The sequence below is a fragment of the Carassius auratus genome, chromosome 32, assembly GCF_003368295.1.
Source record: "Carassius auratus strain Wakin chromosome 32, ASM336829v1, whole genome shotgun sequence".
Classification (NCBI taxonomy): domain Eukaryota; kingdom Metazoa; phylum Chordata; class Actinopteri; order Cypriniformes; family Cyprinidae; genus Carassius; species Carassius auratus.
The window spans coordinates 14,291,512-14,309,643 of NC_039274.1; the positions used below are offsets into that span (position 1 = coordinate 14,291,512).

Genomic DNA, 18,132 nt, shown 5'->3' on the forward strand with positions numbered 1-18,132 from the left:
TTTGCGAGATTATATAACTTGGACATTCCCTCATTCGCATCACAAGTGCTGTCAGTGCAGGAGGAGGGAGTTTGAGCAGTCATTGGACTAGGCTTTGGGCACGCCCCACCTGGCACATGCCCTAGCCATGGTTTTGACCAGGTCTCTTTCAGTCAAAGATTCTGAGTTTTTTGGGCCCCCGCTATCACCTTTATCAAGGGCTGTCAGCCAATCAGGTGAGGGCAGGGCGCCATTGGCTATTTGCAAGCAAAAGAGTTAATCAATCAGACTTCATAATTTAGAGGAAATGGATTTCCCCATACGTAATGTCTCATTCACTCCTCTCAGGGATCTAAGGTTACGTGAGTAACCGGAGACGTTTTCTCTCTCGTGGGGGCGGGTGGGGGGCGCTTGTCTGAAGTTTAAAATCATTGGTTACCCGTAAGCCAATCACATAACGTTTGGTTATGACTAGTGTTTTATGTCGGCTCAGCCGCTTCGAACTTCCACTGTAAACACGGGTATGCAGCAAGAAAAAAAAAAACATCGAGCAAGTTTCACTGCCTCCTTAACCTGATCCTCCATGAGAGCAACCAAGGGAGACACAATCACAATTATCGCCCTGCCGGATTTTGGCCTCCCCAGTTTCTCGCTGATGATCGGTAACAGTTGATAAATTAAACTTTTCCCAAACCTGTCGCGAGTAAGGCCACAACATCACTTCCATTCAAAATGTAAAACAAACATCCCGTGTCTCCATGTCCGCTGTCATTTTCGATTTCCCTAACCTAAACTACAATCTTAAATTCGGTGCTTAGCGTCTACATCACGGCTCTAAGCCCGCCCTCTGTTTGTTGATTGCAAGATACCTGATTGGCTGACGCCATAGTGATGGTAGGCTCAGTGGAGGGTTTGGGTAAGGGGGATCATTTTGATTGCATGATTTAGAAATACTCAGCAGTTTGAAAACACCCACCAGTTCATAAATGCCCACATTTGCTCTGCAGAGACCTAAGTCTCGTTGGATTGATAGTTCACCCAAAAATAAAATTCTGACATTGTTCCCCCTCAAGATTTTCCAAATCTGAATGAGTTTCTTTCTTTCTGTTGTACACAGCCATTGACTGCCATAGTATGGAAAAAATGCTACCAGCAACACTTTGGTTACCAACATTCTTCAAAATATCTTCTTTTGTGATCAGCAGAAGAAAAAAATCTCATACAGGTTTGGAACAACTTGAAGGTGAGTAAATGATGACAGAATTAGAAGAATTTTTGGCTGAACTGTCCCTTTAGTTTTAGGTAAAAGAAAAATGTGTGCATCCAGTGAATCTATAAGAATGTATATTTGTGGCATGTACAAGGTACACTGTAGGCCTGAACTGTTACAGTGTGACTAAGCTAATCAGAGACAGATAGAGAAGGTGATAAATCAGATACACATGGAAATTATCATGTGAAGTCTATGCTAAAGAGATCTCTGATGCTGACTGAAAGCAATTGGGGCTAATGTAGAACCATATTGTCTCCAGGCAGAGACAGAGGAAAGTTGGTGAGTAAAGAGATGTAAGGGGAAAAAAGAGAAAATGCTCAGGAGGACAGGAGGAGATGGAGGGAAAGCAGAGTAAGAGGGAAAGATCTCACAGGGGAGCTGTGTGTTAGAGCATTGTTTACCTGAGATGGGTCGATGTGTGGGTGGTGAGGGGGCAGACTCAGATCAGATCTGTCTTTCCTTTCTCTGTCATTCTCCATCTCACAAAGACAATGTTTTTTTAAAACTGTAAGCCTACGGCAGTGATTGCTATCCGCTGACCAAGACAGTCTTAGTCATCACCCAGCATAAAACAGGAAATAATTCTAAATCACTTTTCAGATTGTGCCAAATGCATGTTTGTCTATAGTGTACAGAAAACATTTGTGAAAACTTATTCACATTTGAATTTTCTGCCGTACTGTGGTCTTAATTGCTGCAACTGACCAACCAGAATCATGCATTCAAGAGAGTCAAGATAAAGCAGTAAGTCATATGAGGCAGTGTTTAATGAAACTGTAAGAAAATATTCTTCCTCACAGAAGCTGTTCAGCTGTTTAGCTATAAAACATGAAACAATTATTGGAGAGATCTCAGGAAACCAAAGGAGTGTCTCATATTAAGTATTGTCAGTGATCATGAATTCACAAAACAAACACTACATGAAAAGGGAGGTAAATCATTAACCCTAGCCCTATAACCTTAACCATTAACAGATAAATGAATCCTGTCAGTGCTGTTTCACCAATTGTTGTAAAATACAGAACACCGAATACAAGTAACACTTTAATAAATATGAGCAAAATGATGCTAAGTGAACAAGCTTACATTTCCAGTTCCAGTTGCGGATTCTGATTTGGATTTGAATTGAGGAAGCAAGCAGGATGCCAAGTAGCAATCTGAATTTAAAATGAATTGATTCAAATACATTTTAACTAGAAAAACAAGTTTGTCAAGACAAACTATGAATGTTAGCTTGGCAACTTTTTGTTTAAAACATTTATATAGATAGTTTGGATAATATTTTAAATGAAATAAATACAGGATTACAGGTCATTTTAAAAGATAATACCACTTTTGTGTTTTCTTCTTTGCTGTACTGACAAACATCTCCACCTAGTGTTTCTTCACAGACCTCTCAAACACAACTACAGATATGCTAACTGTGATTATGTGAAAGCAGTATAAGGTGAGCCACCGATATGACTGCCGCTGTGCTATCTAACAGTGTGTGTGTGTGTGTGTGTGTGTGTGTGTGTGTGTGTGTGTGTGTGTGCGTGTGTGTGTGTGTGTGTGTGTGTGTGTGTGTGTACAAATTATTGATGTTACATTAACAGAACATATAAGAATATGCAACTTTCAGGCTTTATTTGGTGTACGCTTAAAAAAGGAAGAAATAACTAGACATCCATGTTTCAGAAATATATATATATATTTTTTTGTCAATATTATAAAGAAAAACCTTCACAGCTGTAAGTAAACAACAAGCCATTTTCTGGTTAAAATGTTTTGTGTTGAGTGTTTCCCCCCAAAACACAATTTATTAGTTATTGCTGTAGAGCATGACATGTTCATGTTTATGCCTTTGAAAAGTCCTTTATTAAAACTGCCTCAGTTCAAGCCACTACCAATTAACAGCTTAAATCTGTATAATCAAATAATGCATAAAGCATCAAAAACATTGACTATAACACATCAGAGTAGAAACTTTTTAATGTGTATTACTAAAAATGTGTCTTTGTAGGGCTTCATTTTTATTTCCCTTCTTAAGGAACTTTGATTTTCCACAGATTTGGGTTTCATATTGAAAAAACAAAACAAAACACATCTATGCAGTAGCCGGGGTAAAATTAAAGCCATGCTCCAAGTTTTGAAAGGACATAGCACATCTGGAGTTTTCTCTGAAATATTGATACAGTGCTTAAGACTGGATCAAAAGACAGGCTGGTGAAACGTGTTCTCTCACATTGGTGAATGAATAATTCAAAAATCTTTTTCTCCCTTGTCCTTCTCTCTTTCCTATCTCAGTGCAGCAGTCCGACCTGTTCTATATTCCCTCATCAAGCTATCTCTTATTTGTCACGTCCACATTTATGCTTTCAAGCATTTTACATAATATATCATTCCTGAGTTTGTGCTCCATCTTCTAAAACGAAATGTATAAAGCGCCAAATCTATGGCAAACACACAAACTTTAAAGTGCCCCACTTTTATGAATTATTTTCTTCATCAAAAATATATCAAAGTGCTGAAAACAGACATGCGAGTAACCTGAACATCATTTTAAAGGATAATAAAGAGGTATATTAGGGCTGTAAAACATGAATAAATGTATTTCAGTTGGGTTTATTCATGCTATGAGTGCACTGTTTAGGTTCTCTCTCAGATTGCCTGTTTTCAATAATGCAGGGGAATGTCCTACTATATGCTTAAAAACCATGAATAAAACAGTGAGTGGTTGCTTTTTATATATTAAATCAGGATAATGAAAGATCATTTGCATTACAAGCATGGTGATGTATCACCATGTGATTAAATCATATGGTTGGTTAAATTTCTTCATCCAAGAAAAAAAAAATAGAATGGAGAAAATAGTTACAATGATCTGATGTGACTGCAACTCTTTAGTTGGTCTTACTGACTTTGACAACTCAAACAGAACACTGAGAAATAAACTTTCTATGTATGCAATTAAAAAGAATAATTTGAGCATGTTTGACAGTATTTAATAGTCATGTCTTTATATATCCCCTTTGCTTTTAGAAAATGAATAGTAAAGACAACACAAATATATGTTCATATATTGTTAAAACCACACCCCAATACGAGGAGCCATTCTTGGCATCCGCTTCTTTTTGCTGTCTGAATCCTTCATCAATAGTTTCTTTCTCCTGGTGTCAAAAATCCCTACAAAAAAATGTAAATGAGTTACTACGAGAAAATCTGATGAGCTTTGACTTTGTAACTTGACTAATTTTTGAAAACATCCTTCTAATTGTTGTAGACATTAACTGTGGCTCACAAAAGAGAAGAATTCAATCACTTTAAATTATTAAATCCACTGGAATGTTTTTGTTGGAGCCCATTTGGAAATTTGGTATTTCCAGATACTGTTGAGTGCTTGAAGCAGTGTAAAGCACATTGTATTAGATATAAAAGTTGCCTGCTGAAATAAATTTCATGATCAGGTTGATGCCCTCTCCACCACGCTGACAAATCATACCTTTTAATACCTGACTCACTCATACAACCTTGAAAAATACAAAACTGACAATCTTTATTAATCAACTCTGCATGAAACAGCTCTGCTCCTCTGATCCTGATCCTTTATCCTACAGGCACAGCATTCAGCTGGAACACAAACCTCTGGCAAGTCCCAGATTCTGCAGGCCTCTATCCTCCTCCTCCTCCTCCTTCTTCTTCTCCGAAGGGTTCTGGGTCACATTTCGGAGGTAACGGTTGTTCGGGCCAGTGCCAGTGAGGGCATTCTGTCTGTGGCTTTCCTCCAATGCATTGTCATCAGAAGTACCTGAGAACAAGACCAGACACAGATCAGATGAATTTCTATGAAATGTTATTATAACTTAACTTTGAATGCACACTCTAATATAATCCAGTCTTTAGAGTATTTATTTATCTTTACCTATTCATCTTTAGAATACTGATAAGTATTTTTAAGTTTTGGAGTATGAGAATGTGAGGAGTGGGACAGGGCTGAGAGCAATGGGGGAGGAGTGTGTTCCTCGTTTTATTTGCTATTTAATATGCAATTTAAAAAATAATAATAATTATCAACAACAACAGAAACCTCCTGTACACCACTGTACACTGGAGAAAACATGGATAATCATAGGTTTACTTCTACTTTATTTTGAGAGAATTATTATTTTTTTCCCATTTTTACCCAAAATAGGATGGATTGGCCATTATTTAGTGCTGTTAACACATGGAAGCTGGAGGCGCGCAGAAATTCCACGTACTGTACACAATGAGTCACAGAAGTAATACAACTGATGACTTTACAGGAAATCCCTAATATGGACAAAAGTATTCAGCTATCTCTGTAAGTGAATAAAAATATAGAAACGTATTGAATGATCAAACATGAAGAAAATAAACATTAGACTGTGATATAGTTTATCTTAGTATATTTACAATCCATTGCTAATCGACATACTTTTTTTACAGTAACTATAGATTATATTTTCTGCCTCATTTGACTGATGACTAAAAACATGTTATAATGTTCACGTTTGTTGGAGAACAGGTTTCTAAACACTTCTCATTACAAGTCAGTGCAGAAGAAGATGTTTGGCTGTGTTGCTTTTTTAAATGCACGTTATAAGCAGGGAGACGTTTCATGTCAGCACGCACAAAAGTTATTTAAACACAAAACCGAAAAACCCAATTCAGAGTTACACAATAAATAGTACAAACAAACCCAAACAGAAGGAAGCTTGATGTTGTGTTTCCTGGTATCTACATTGTTTATGTAAGCACTGCCATGATCTTTAAGCAATTGTTTATTTAATTATTTCAAATCTAACATCATCCACTTTGCTTCAGGGCACAAATTCTTTCTCATATTTTTGCACTGCTTTTGAGAAAAATATGACATCAGTGTTCCTTCACACACACAACAAGACACGAAACTGCAAAGTCTACTCCATTTTAATAATCTGTGATGATAATATTCAATGCACAATCAATCATTCAGTCAAGCTTCATGGATTATGTTCATTTAATCACTGCAACGTATTGTGGAACGATATGCTATGGAACATTAGCGGTTTATAATAAACTGGGTTTAATGTTTCAATCATGTGAAATATCTGTCAGTGCTCACCTGGAACCATAAAACAAACATGATCAGGTTGGTTGTTATTGAATACCTGAAATCTCCCAAAAGCATACACATAAGGAATATTGCTTGTTTTAGAAAGACACAATCAGTATAATCTATATTATAGTGCTTTAACCTTACTTTCTAAATTCCTTTCTCCTGAAAGCTTATTTAATGTTATACTACCTCCATTCAGGATGCTGAGTTGATTGCATGTATGTATTCTGCTTGAATAGCCTCTGCTTCTAATCAAAAGTTATTCAATTTAAACAAAAAAATCGCCTTGCCACTACAATGCTTAAAGGGTTAGTTCACCCAAAAATGAAAATTAGCTTGTGTTTTACTCACACTTGAGTCTTTCTAGGTGTATATGACTTTCTCCTTTCAGACGAATCCAGTCGGATTTATATTAAAAATTGTTCGGGCTATTCCAAAATCTGTCATTGCACTCAGCAGGTGTTGCAGGTGTTGCAACAGCCTAAAGTCGTCAAATAAAGTGCGCACATTCATAATAAACGTGCCCCCAGGGGGGTGAATAAAGACATACTGTAGTGAATGCATGCGTTTTTGTAAGAAAAATATGTCATTATGAGATTGTCATGATTCTGCCCTCGTGTCCTTGATTTTTCCCTAGTCTTGAGGCAGGATCATGACAGACCCATGTTTTGTGTACAAGCACATGGCCTTGTCTTTGGGCCATGTGCTTGTGTTGTCTCGTTCCCTTGCCCCGCCCCCCTTGTTAACCTAGTCGTGTCTTGATTGTCCCATCTGTGCCACCTGTCGTGTCTTGATTGTTTCCCCTATTTAGGTCTCCAAGTGTGCTCTGTCTTGCGTCGGTTCATTGTGATTTGTGTACCTCATATGTGTTCATCATTCGTGATTGTACCTTGTCCTGGAAACTCCTCGAAGTCTTTTGTCCTGCAGTGAGTGTTTGTTAGTAGTTAGTGTTCAGTCTTTGTTTACCTTGTTTATTGTGTTTTGTAGAATTATTTAGTGTTTACCCTAGCCCTTGTTTTCCCCCTCGTGGGTTTTTGTTTTCCTTTTTGTATAATAAATCCTGTGTTGAGTAACTTCCTGTCTGCACCTGAGTTCCTCCCTTGCCAAAACCCTGACAGAATGAACCGACCAAAAAGGAACTCAGCAGACAGGAGGCAATTCTGGTTATCATCAGCCAGCAAGCGGGATGGTTATGAGGGCTCTCGCCTAGTGGTGTTCCGGGGGACCAGGGGAGGTCGCTCCGGAGCAAGTGGTCGAGAGGAGGAGCCACAGAGGTCCCCCCCACCTACCCAGCTGCCAGCAATCCCAGAGGGTCGTGTCCTGGCCGTGGCAACCCTGGGGGATCAGGCAAGCCCCTCCCAGAGTCCTGAGGTGCCCTCCACAGCCAGCAGTCTCCCCATGAAACGAGGGAGACGGTTTTCATGGGAGTCAACTTCTGAGTCTTCGGCGTCCGAGACTGCCCTGCCCGAGACCAAACTCCCCCAACCCGCCTCTGACCCAGCTGTGGCCTCTGCACCGCGCCCAAGGAGGAAGAGGAGGAAGAGGGGGCCTGCCGGTCCTGTGACCCTGTCTCCTCCCGTGCCAGCAGCGGAGAGCGCTGGCGTGCCCGTGCCAGCAGCGGAGAGCGCTGGCGTGCCCGTGCCAGCAGCGGAGAGCGCTGGCGTGCCCGTGCCAGCAGCGGAGAGCGCTGGCGTGCCCGTGCCAGCAGCGGAGAGCGCTGGCGTGCCCGTGCCAGCAGCGGAGAGCGCTGGCGTGCCCGTGCCAGCAGCGGTGGGCGTGCCCGTGCCAGCAGCGGAGAGCGCTGGCGTGCCCGACCCAGCAGCGGTGAGCGTGCCCGAGCCAGCAGCGGAGAGAGATGGCGTGCCCGTGCCAGCAGCGGTGAGTGCTGGCGTGCCCGTGCCAGCAGCGGAGAGAGCTGGCGTGCCCGTGTCAGCAGCGGTGAGCGATGGCGTGCCCGAGCCAGCAGCGGTGAGCGTGCCCGAGCCAGCAGCGGAGAGCGCTGGCGTGCCCGAGCCAGCAGCGGTGAGCGCTAGCGTGCCCGAGCCGGCAAAGAAGAGGGCAGTATGCAAGTCGGCAGTCGTGAGAGCGCAGGAGAGTGCCGCGGCCGACTCTGCAGCAAAGACTTTAGTTCAGTGTGTCTCATCTCGTAAGGAGATGCCAATTGTCTTAGCGGCTAAAGCCTTTTCAGATTATTTGTCTAGTCTTGTCCGTATCCTAGAAGTCCCTGTCAGTCCTGTCTTGTCCTCAGACCCTGTCCCCAGAAATCCCGAGTGTCCTGATGTCGTCTCCCCGTGTCCCGTAGATGTCGCCTCCCCGTGTCCCGTGAGTGTTGCCCCGTGTCCTGCTGATGTAGTCATGTGTCCTGTTGATGTGGCCCCGTGTCTCGTAGATGTCCCGTGTCCTGTTGTCCCCCCATGTCCAGTAGATGTTGCCCCGTGTCCAGTAGATGTTGCCCCGTGTCCAGTAGATGTTGCCCCGTGTCCAGTAGATGTTGCCCCGTGTCCAGTAGATGTTGCCCCGTGTCCCGTAGATGTCCCGTGTCCAGTAGATGTTGTCGTCCCGTGTCCAGTAGATGTTGTTCCCCCGTGTCCAGCTGTCGTCTCCCCGCGTCCCGTAGGTCTTGCCCCGCGTCCCTTGTCTGCTCCTATCATGCCCCCTGTCAGTTGTCCCGAGACCCCTCATCGCCCCTCACCACCCAGACCTGCCCGTACCCCCCGTCGTCAGCCTTCGTCCTGTCCTCCTAAAACTCCTGCCCCACCCACTCACCCTGGTCTGTCCCCCATGAACTTTGTGGTCCCGCCTCCTCCCCTTCCCTGTTTGTTTTTTTTGATTTGTCACCCTAACCCTGCCGTCGTGTATTCATGTCTGCCTTTGTTATTATTTGTCATGTCTTGTTGGTTTGTGTCGGTGTCCCAGTCCGTCATGTCAGTCATGTCCCGTGTTTGATGTTCCCTTGAGGAGCGTCTGGAAGCCGCTCCTTAAGGGAGGGGTTCTGTCATGATTCTGCCCTCGTGTCCTTGATTTTTCCCTAGTCTTGAGGCAGGATCATGACAGACCCATGTTTTGTGTACAAGCACATGGCCTTGTCTTTGGGCCATGTGCTTGTGTTGTCTCGTTCCCTTGCCCCGCCCCCCTTGTTAACCTAGTCGTGTCTTGATTGTCCCATCTGTGCCACCTGTCGTGTCTTGATTGTTTCCCCTATTTAGGTCTCCAAGTGTGCTCTGTCTTGCGTCGGTTCATTGTGATTTGTGTACCTCATATGTGTTCATCATTCGTGATTGTACCTTGTCCTTGAAACTCCTCGAAGTCTTTTGTCCTGCAGTGAGTGTTTGTTAGTAGTTAGTGTTCAGTCTTTGTTTACCTTGTTTATTGTGTTTTGTAGAATTATTTAGTGTTTACCCTAGCCCTTGTTTTCCCCCTCGTGGGTTTTTGTTTTCCTTTTTGTATAATAAATCCTGTGTTGAGTTACTTCCTTGTCTGCACCTGAGTTCCTCCCTTGCCAAAACCCTGACAGAGATATGGTAGTATGGTGAATTTATTTATAGGAGCAAAGGAAGCAAAGTTTCCTTACTTTACTGAAGGAAAACCAGTCTCCTCTTGGTCTATATCGAAATCCTCCAACATTTTTCTCAGCAAATCCTCAGTTTGTATTCGTGGCTGCCATTTTGTTATTTTCTTTCTCCGCATTCATCACTAATCACGTAACACCGAAGTACTACGACATCCGCTGGAACTGCTTCGGCATATGACAGATTAAGGAAGGGATAGAAAAGTGTTTATGTTTGAAATTTGGATATTTTTCTAACACACGGATTCACTACAGAAGGCCTTTATTCACCCGTGGAGCCAAGTGCGGCACGTTTTATTATGAATGTGTGTGCTTTATTTGGCGACTTGAGGACTGTTTAACTGTAACACCCACTGACTGCAATGATAGAGCTTGGAATAGCCAGGTTAATTTTTAATATAACTCCGACTGGATTTGTCTGAAAGAAGTAAAATATAGACACCTATCTAGGATAACTCTAGGATGAGTAAAACACATGCTAATTTTTTTGGTGAACTTACCCTTTAATTCCCCAAATCGTCCAATCAAAAGTTGTGGTAGCACTTTATTTTACAGTCCTGTTCCTCATGTACATACTATGTACTTATTATAGTAATTACAATAACTATGTAATAACTAGGTACTAACCCTGAACCTACCCCTAACCCTAACCCTACCCCATGTAGTTACCTTGTATTACCAGAACTTTCTTAGATAAATACACTGTAAGTACACTATAAGTACATGTTAGTACACGTAAAATAAAGTGCAACCAAAGTTGTTTCTGTTTGTTTGGTGTAAAACAGTATTAAGTTTGTTTCTTATTGGATTTACCCTGAAATAATTCATTTTGATATTACAAAATATTTGGGCTGAGAAGTTTTCCATTTCTGTTCAAAGTCCTCCTGTTCAGTTTGTGCACTTTTATTCTCGCAGAAGAGGAACTTTTGACTCACATTATAAAGTCTGGCAGGGCTGTGGGCAGACATTTTGAGGGGCAGTGGCCAAAATCACCAGGGGTGGTGCAGTTATTGCTCAGCCACATTGTATACAGATGACACACACATATATCTTCATTTGAAACATAAGAATGGATTAGACCCATTGGCCAGCTGCCAATTGGATGTTAAAGCATGGATGACCCTACATTTTTTGAGTATGAGAGTAGAACAGAGATTATGTTGATTGTGTTTACCCCTTCTGATACACACTGCATACAAAAATCTACATCTTGGTGTTCTGGCACCTTATGTAAAGCCATACGTGAAAAATCTGGGTGTGGTGTTGTACAGTGCCTTAAAGGTTGATAGACCAGTCAACCAAGTTAAAAATGAATTCCTTTCTTTCTTTTACTAAGTTTGAAAGAATAATCCATGCTTTTATCACCACTAGGCATGATTATTGTAACTCTCTTTATTTGGCGATCAGTCAATCTTCCTCAAACCACCTTTAAAATGCGGCTGCTATTTCCCCTGTCCTTCAGTCGTTACATTGGTTACCTGTGCACTACAGGGTTGATTTTAAAGTGCTCTAATTGGTTTTTAAGTCTTTCAATTTAAAACTAGGTTAAAATCTTTTTTTATTTGATTTGGGTTATTATTCATGATTTGCATCTGCTTTACCTTGTCTTGTGTTTTGAAGTTTTATTTGTGACATTGTCTTTTTTTTAATTGTTAATGGTTACTTATTTTGTACAGCACATTGGTCAAACGTAGTTGTGGTTAGTTGTGCTTTATAAATAAATTTAAATGTAAATTTATATGCACTATTGTAAATGATGTCTCCAATGATACTAACAACACAGTTTTAAACATTTATTTATAACACATTTAACCTGCCATTTACAGACAATTGTGCATCACCCCACAAACACACAAATGTCTCTGAGTAAACTGCTACTAAAGCGCTTCTTGCCTGACACCCAACACCCCCTTTTGCCCATAATCGTGATGCATTCATTAAAATTTCATGTGGAACGCATTTATTATGATTAGTCATGTAAATAGATTGAGATTTCTTTATTCTTTTTGCGTGTTAATTTACATTTATATTGAATTAGTGTACGTAATATGGGCTCGAAAGAGAGAATAGAGAGGCTGATTATGCTTGCAGATTATGGGCACATCTCGTGGCTATTGTGTTGTGTAATTAAAGGGGAGAGAGGAGAAGAAAAGGGACAGATGTTGCTTCTCAAATTACCGGACCTTTTTTCATCCCGGAAAAGGCCTGAGCAACACCCTCCTCCACCAACAACCCCCAAAGAAAAGATGAAAACTAGAATACATTTAGAAGACAAGCCACAAGCCTTTACCACTTCTCTTGTCTGGCAGATCCTCTTCTTTGAGCTTGGGGAAGAGAATCACTGTGACCTAAACCACAATTGCAGCTGCCTAAGGTGACACTGGGAAATGTCACTGTTTGTAATATGGCTCCTCTAAAAGCTTTTAACATCAAGAAGTTAATTGCTTTAAATGATAACATACTCAGAACAAAATATGCCCCCGATCAAAATGTATTTTTTATGTTAACTATACTGTTTTTATTTAGCATAATACACAACATATAGAGTGATTATGACTGGAAACATCGGAGATGATTTTGATCATTTTGTATGATTACCATTTAATTTGGTAGAAAAGAAGACAGTTTCAGTAAGTTGGTTACTAAACATGAATTATTCCAAATATAGTTAGCCTACCTTGTTAGTTTCAGGTTCAGTCACACAGCCTACAATTATGTGTATCTATAAATGTCTGTAATACAATGTTTTAGGCTACACAGAGAAAAGTTCATGTGTTGAATAATATATCTTATATCATATGCAAGATGGCTAGTTTCTTATTGTCAAAAATGTGACATATTCCTAAATATGACAGGAACATCCAACAAGTATGTGAGCAAAGAACCTCCTAGACTTTCTAGTATAGCCAACTAATCAAGACCAATAGAAATTTGCTCATGTACTTCTAACCTGAGCTTTTTCCATCCCTGGCATATAAAAGAAAGAAACAGATAAAGGATCAGTAGACGAGGAGATAGCAAAAGAGAATGACACATAAAATGAAAGATGAAGGAAGTGATAAAGATGACAGAAACTGTGTGAAAAGGATAGAAGAGGCCCAGTCGTCGACACAAAGCCTAACGAGCCTGGTCAAAGCATCCTGCACGTATGATTGGATTTGTGATTACCGCGAGGTAGCCTCAGCGACCCCGTATATTTGCAGTTTATTACCGAAGGCGCACTTCCATGCAAACACATGCATTCTGAAATGTATTCAAGCAAATCATGGCGCTGTGCCTAAACCCCAGTCAGGAACTATACGTGGAAAATAAGTGTCCCTCACTAGCTCTCAGCGGAGCAAAACCCTTGGCTTTAAGGTTTCTCATCCCCGTCAAGCTTTGAATAACAAGCAGCATTTATCTGTCCATGAAAGGTAGCGGGACAGATCATATCATGCTTTTTAAATATGGAGGGGAAATAAAGAAATGAAACAGATAGGCTTTCTCAAGCCTGGTGTATTCAAGAAGGAGGGGGATTCAAGGTGGGTTTTTTTGGAAAAGTCCTTGCTTTGAGATCAGTAGCCTAGGCTATTAGACTACACTATTATATGGTGGTTATGGAAAGTTCTAATCCATTATCATAGAATTACTTTCAGTGGCGAAATAAATATTTTGGCTGGAAAAAATTACAAAATATAACAAATACAATCGTTTAATACTTATTAAGCATTTTTCCCCCCAGGTAAAATCTCAGTTTTTCTTTTATAGAGTGATACGTTTAATTGCGTACCCCATATGAAAAAAACACTATAGTAATTCATAGCAAATACTTTAGTGTTTTTTAATCATACTATAGTAAAGTGTATTATACTGTATATATTATAGTATTTACAACACTTTTAATGAATGCTACAGCATACTGTAGTACTAATAAATACTGTAGTATACTGTGGTTTTTACCAGTTATAACTGCAGTGTATTGTAGAATAATATACCATATAGTTGTAATACAGTATTGGGTTGGGTAATTTATTTATATTACTATGGTTGTTATCCTACCACAGCAACTAAAATTAAATTTCAACTAGAATTATGTTTCAAAGAACATGTGCTTTGTTCGAGCTGCAAATGGCATAAACTCTGTTTGAGGTTTGTTATGATGACCATAATTCTCTGTTGGTTTTCTTAAAAGTGCACTCAGTATTTTCCCTCATTAAAAAAGATTTTATACATTTAGAAATGAGAAGTATTTTATACATAGTGAGTAGAATATATAAATATAATGAGTATGCTTATTTTTTTAGAATATACCGACTATAGCTTTAAAAGGTTTATACACACAAGGATAAAGACCCCACCTAAAGCTGTTCTATTTTACATGAGCAGGTCTCTTTATGGGGACTGCCATGTTGAAGTCACATGACCAGCTGAATACTACTACTTTATCTTGGTCTCCTGCTGACGCTGATGCTTACAGAATTAATAATGGCAGACTGTGAATAGAGCTTAGAAAGTTCTTAAAATATAAAATTTTCAGTGGCTGAAAAAAAAAATACTATATTCAGATTCCATGTGTATATTAAAGTGACATGAAAAACAAACAACAACAAAATGGATGGCCATCACTGAGAAATTAGACTGGATCTCTTCCATCTATTCTATCTTACCTAGAATCATTCACACAGCCAGGAAAGTGAGCATCCCCATCTTTAAATGAGACTAAAGACAACAGCAAACACTTCCCACTGACAGTAAAATAGCATCGGAGCAGGTACTAACACAAACCCAGAGCTGACCTCATGTTTTCCTCTCCTGTCACTCCTATCTTTACCATCTTTCATAAGCCTTCGGAGGACAGCAGTAAAACATGAGGGGAAAACACTCTTCATCAGGATTAGGATGTTTTCAGCTTCAGGTTTCATCACAGTTATGGATCATTTTGATCAAATTTGGATCATTCATCAAAGAAAGAGACAAGGGGGGGAAATTAACATCTATTTTTGTCTACATAGACTTGTCTGTCCATAGTCTATATTGTCTGCTTTCATTTATCAGCTACAGTCTTGGTTTGTTTTCTTACAGGGCTGGATTTGAAAAAAATCATAATTTCAAAATGTACATATTACTTTTGATGTCTCAAACTTTCTGTGATGTATTTAAGCAATACTGTACAAAATAGCCTATTGTAAACGTTCACAACTAGACAGCGTTAAGCTTGACATGCAGCATTGAGGAGAGGAACCACTAATTTTATAATAGTTATTTTACCATGTTCTAAATAAATTAATTTGTGTTACAAAAAGTGGTTAAATTTATCTTTCTAAACCTGTTGTAAACCGACATATTACGCAAAACGTTTTGATATCACTGAAGAAATGGCGTCCTCTGGCGCTCTAATGTAGACACTACCTTTGCGTTTCAGTGGACAATACGCGGTGGATATTACACCGTTCCAGAAAAAAGTTAACGCCTTTCTAAGGACATTAATCATTATCACATGTCAAGTCTATTTAGCTATTACTAAAGGTAAAGGACAAGGCAAGACTGACTGGAACTGGAAAATGGTGTTTGCGCAACATTTAGACTACAGGAGGCGCCAGTGGACAACAAATCGGCCTAACAGAACAACTCTCTACAGCTTTTAGCTTATGACATCTTCAGTCATAATATTAATCTGCTTCCGGTTGTAAAATGCCCTCTGAAAAAATGAGGACAGTAAGCAAAAATAGGCTACCGTCCAAAAGTTTTGGCTCACATAGAACCTTTCGTTTGTATTTTGATGCAGGTTTTGTAGAAATTAATATCTGCTCATTTTCAACACACCTGTGACTTACCTTAATGAAAATAATTATATATATATATATATATATATATATATATATATATATATATATATATATATATACAGTGCCACTTGAAAGTTTGTAAAAACCTTTTGCAGAATCTGTGTAATTTTCACAAAGAGAGATCATACTACATGCATGTTATTTTTTTTATTTAGTACTGTCCTGAGTAAGATATTTTACATAAAAGATGTTTAAACTTAGTCCACAAGACAAAAATATAGCTGAAATTATTAAAATAACCCCATTCAAAAGTTTGTGAATCCTTGGTTAATACTGTGTGGTTACATGAATGATCCATGATGTTTTTTTTTTTGTTTTTGTTTTGTGATGGTTGTCCGTGAGTCCCCTGTTTGTTCTGAACAGTTTAACTGAACAATGTTCTTCAGAAAAATACTCCAGGTCCTGCAGATTCTTCAGTTTTCCAGCATCATTTTCATATTTAACCCTTTCCAGCAGTGACTGTATGATTTTGAGAGCCATCTTTTCACACTGAGAAATACTTGCGTGTTTCCCGCAAAACAAATAAAGTACAATTTACCTTGATCTTCAAATTCAAAAAGTTTTCACCCCCAGCTCGTAATGCATCGTGTTTCTTTCTGGAGCATCAGTGAATGTTTGAACCTTTTTTAATAGTTGTGTCCCTCAATTGTTTTCAGTGTGAAAAGATGGATCTCAAAATCATACATCATTTTTTTGTCTTGTGGACCAAATGTAAACATCTTAAGTAAATAGAATAACATGCATTTTGTATGATCTCTTATTTTGTTACAATTACATTTAAACAGACTCAAGGGGTTCACAAACTTTCAATTGGCACTGTGTGATAGATATCAAAAATCAGTTCATTATGGGTTAATGCTAGCTCCTGTGTTCACAATCTTGAAGATTATTGAAGCTATGCACATCAATATGAAAAGCACAAGGTCTAAATGAATGAACATCTGCTGAGGTTTTGATCTCATCACATCATGGCTGTCCAAAACTGCAGGAGCAAGTACTGTTTATATATACTTGCAGTTAAATCAAAGGTTAAATCTTGTCTTTGTGCCCTGAAATCAGCAATGCAGAACAAACCAAACAAAGCCACTGAAGTGTGTGCACATGCATTTGTGGATATTTTAGAGGCTAGTGGAAACAATAAGGTGATGTAAAGGCAGATTGAAATGCAATGTTTTACTCATTTTAATTTGTGTAAGTGCTGGGATGAGACATACATCAGCCAAGCAAATAGACAAACCTACACACAAATTGGAGTTTATTTTCTAAAGACCACCGCAAAGAAACTGAAAGTGCAACACTCCAAACAGGTGAAAGTGAGATTTATTGAACCTGAAACTTTGTCCATATTAGCTTTTTGTCTTACAAAGAGTAAAATGTCCAGCATATAGTCATACAATATTTATTCTTAATAATGGAAAGGTCTCAGGTTATACAGCAGTTAGGTGTGAAGCGATAATGACAAACTATTTATTCAACAACTAAATATTATAAACAAATGGTGGCTACTAACACTGGTTAGATCTTATTAAATGTTTCAAAGTGGAGAGGTTAAGACTTCAGCATTTAAACAGTTGAACGGCTCAACAGCAGAGCGCAGACACAACCTGTTAAACTCCAGTTTCAATTAGGCAATGAAAAGAACAGCCATCAGCTGACAGAAAATAATTAATTGTGCTTTGCTAAATTGAGGTTTACAGTTCTTGGGAGGAAGAAATGCCCCCTGCCCCCACCAAAAAAAAGAAAAAATTATATATATATATATATATATATATATATATATAAAATGGAAAAACGCTTATATTGGAATGACAGTTCGCCGTTTAAATCTGAGATTCACTGCACAGAGGGCAAGAGCACCACTTAAAAGCTTCACACATGACCTCCTGGTTTACTGACTAGTGGAGAGCAGGTGTTTTGGTTGCCATCAGCCAGGTTAGGAATGTTTGGGTTTAAATGTTTCGAATGTTCTTCTGCAGAGTTCAGAGGTCACTTGTTGTCCAGTCGGAGAAGCTGCTCCTTACCATTGACTGTGAGAGATTTGAGCTGACCGTCCTCCTCTACCTCCACTCTCTCTTGACCATTCTCTACAATGCTGTAATGACACAAAAGTTAGCTGTAGATTGAGGTGACATTACCTGTACAATTATCACCATAGTCAGCAGTAAAGTCTTCGTCAGATTATGAGCAATCTGCATATATATGTTCTTTGGTACCGTTTGGTGGTGATCCTCTTTCCATTGATGAATTTGGTGGATGTAGAGACGGATCGGAAGTTACCCATTCCACCACCACCCCCACCAACTGAGGAGGAGGAAAAGGAGGTGAAGCCACCCCCACCCATTGGGCCAAATGAGGTGAAACCTACAGAAATGATGACGATGTTCAAATA

General features: G+C 39.5%; 1 protein-coding gene across 2 annotated transcripts in view; it reads right to left on the reverse strand.

The window, feature by feature from the left end:
• Positions 1-2,919: 2,919 nt before the first annotated feature.
• The window catches only part of LOC113051662 (dnaJ homolog subfamily B member 6-like), a 29,071-nt gene continuing 13,858 nt past the window's right edge, over positions 2,920-18,132 (reverse strand). The window contains exons 7-10 of one of the 2 annotated variants that reach the window (XM_026215586.1): positions 17,957-18,104; positions 17,765-17,835; positions 4,875-5,039; positions 2,920-4,417 (exon numbers count right to left, since the gene is read on the reverse strand). In XM_026215586.1, coding sequence (XP_026071371.1) covers positions 4,317-4,417; positions 4,875-5,039; positions 17,765-17,835; positions 17,957-18,104 — 485 coding nt within the window. In that variant the 3' untranslated portion in view covers positions 2,920-4,316. Of the gene's footprint in view, positions 4,418-4,874; positions 5,040-17,045; positions 17,836-17,956; positions 18,105-18,132 lie in introns of those variants that run through there. The other variant, XM_026215587.1, reaches the window with a different exon arrangement.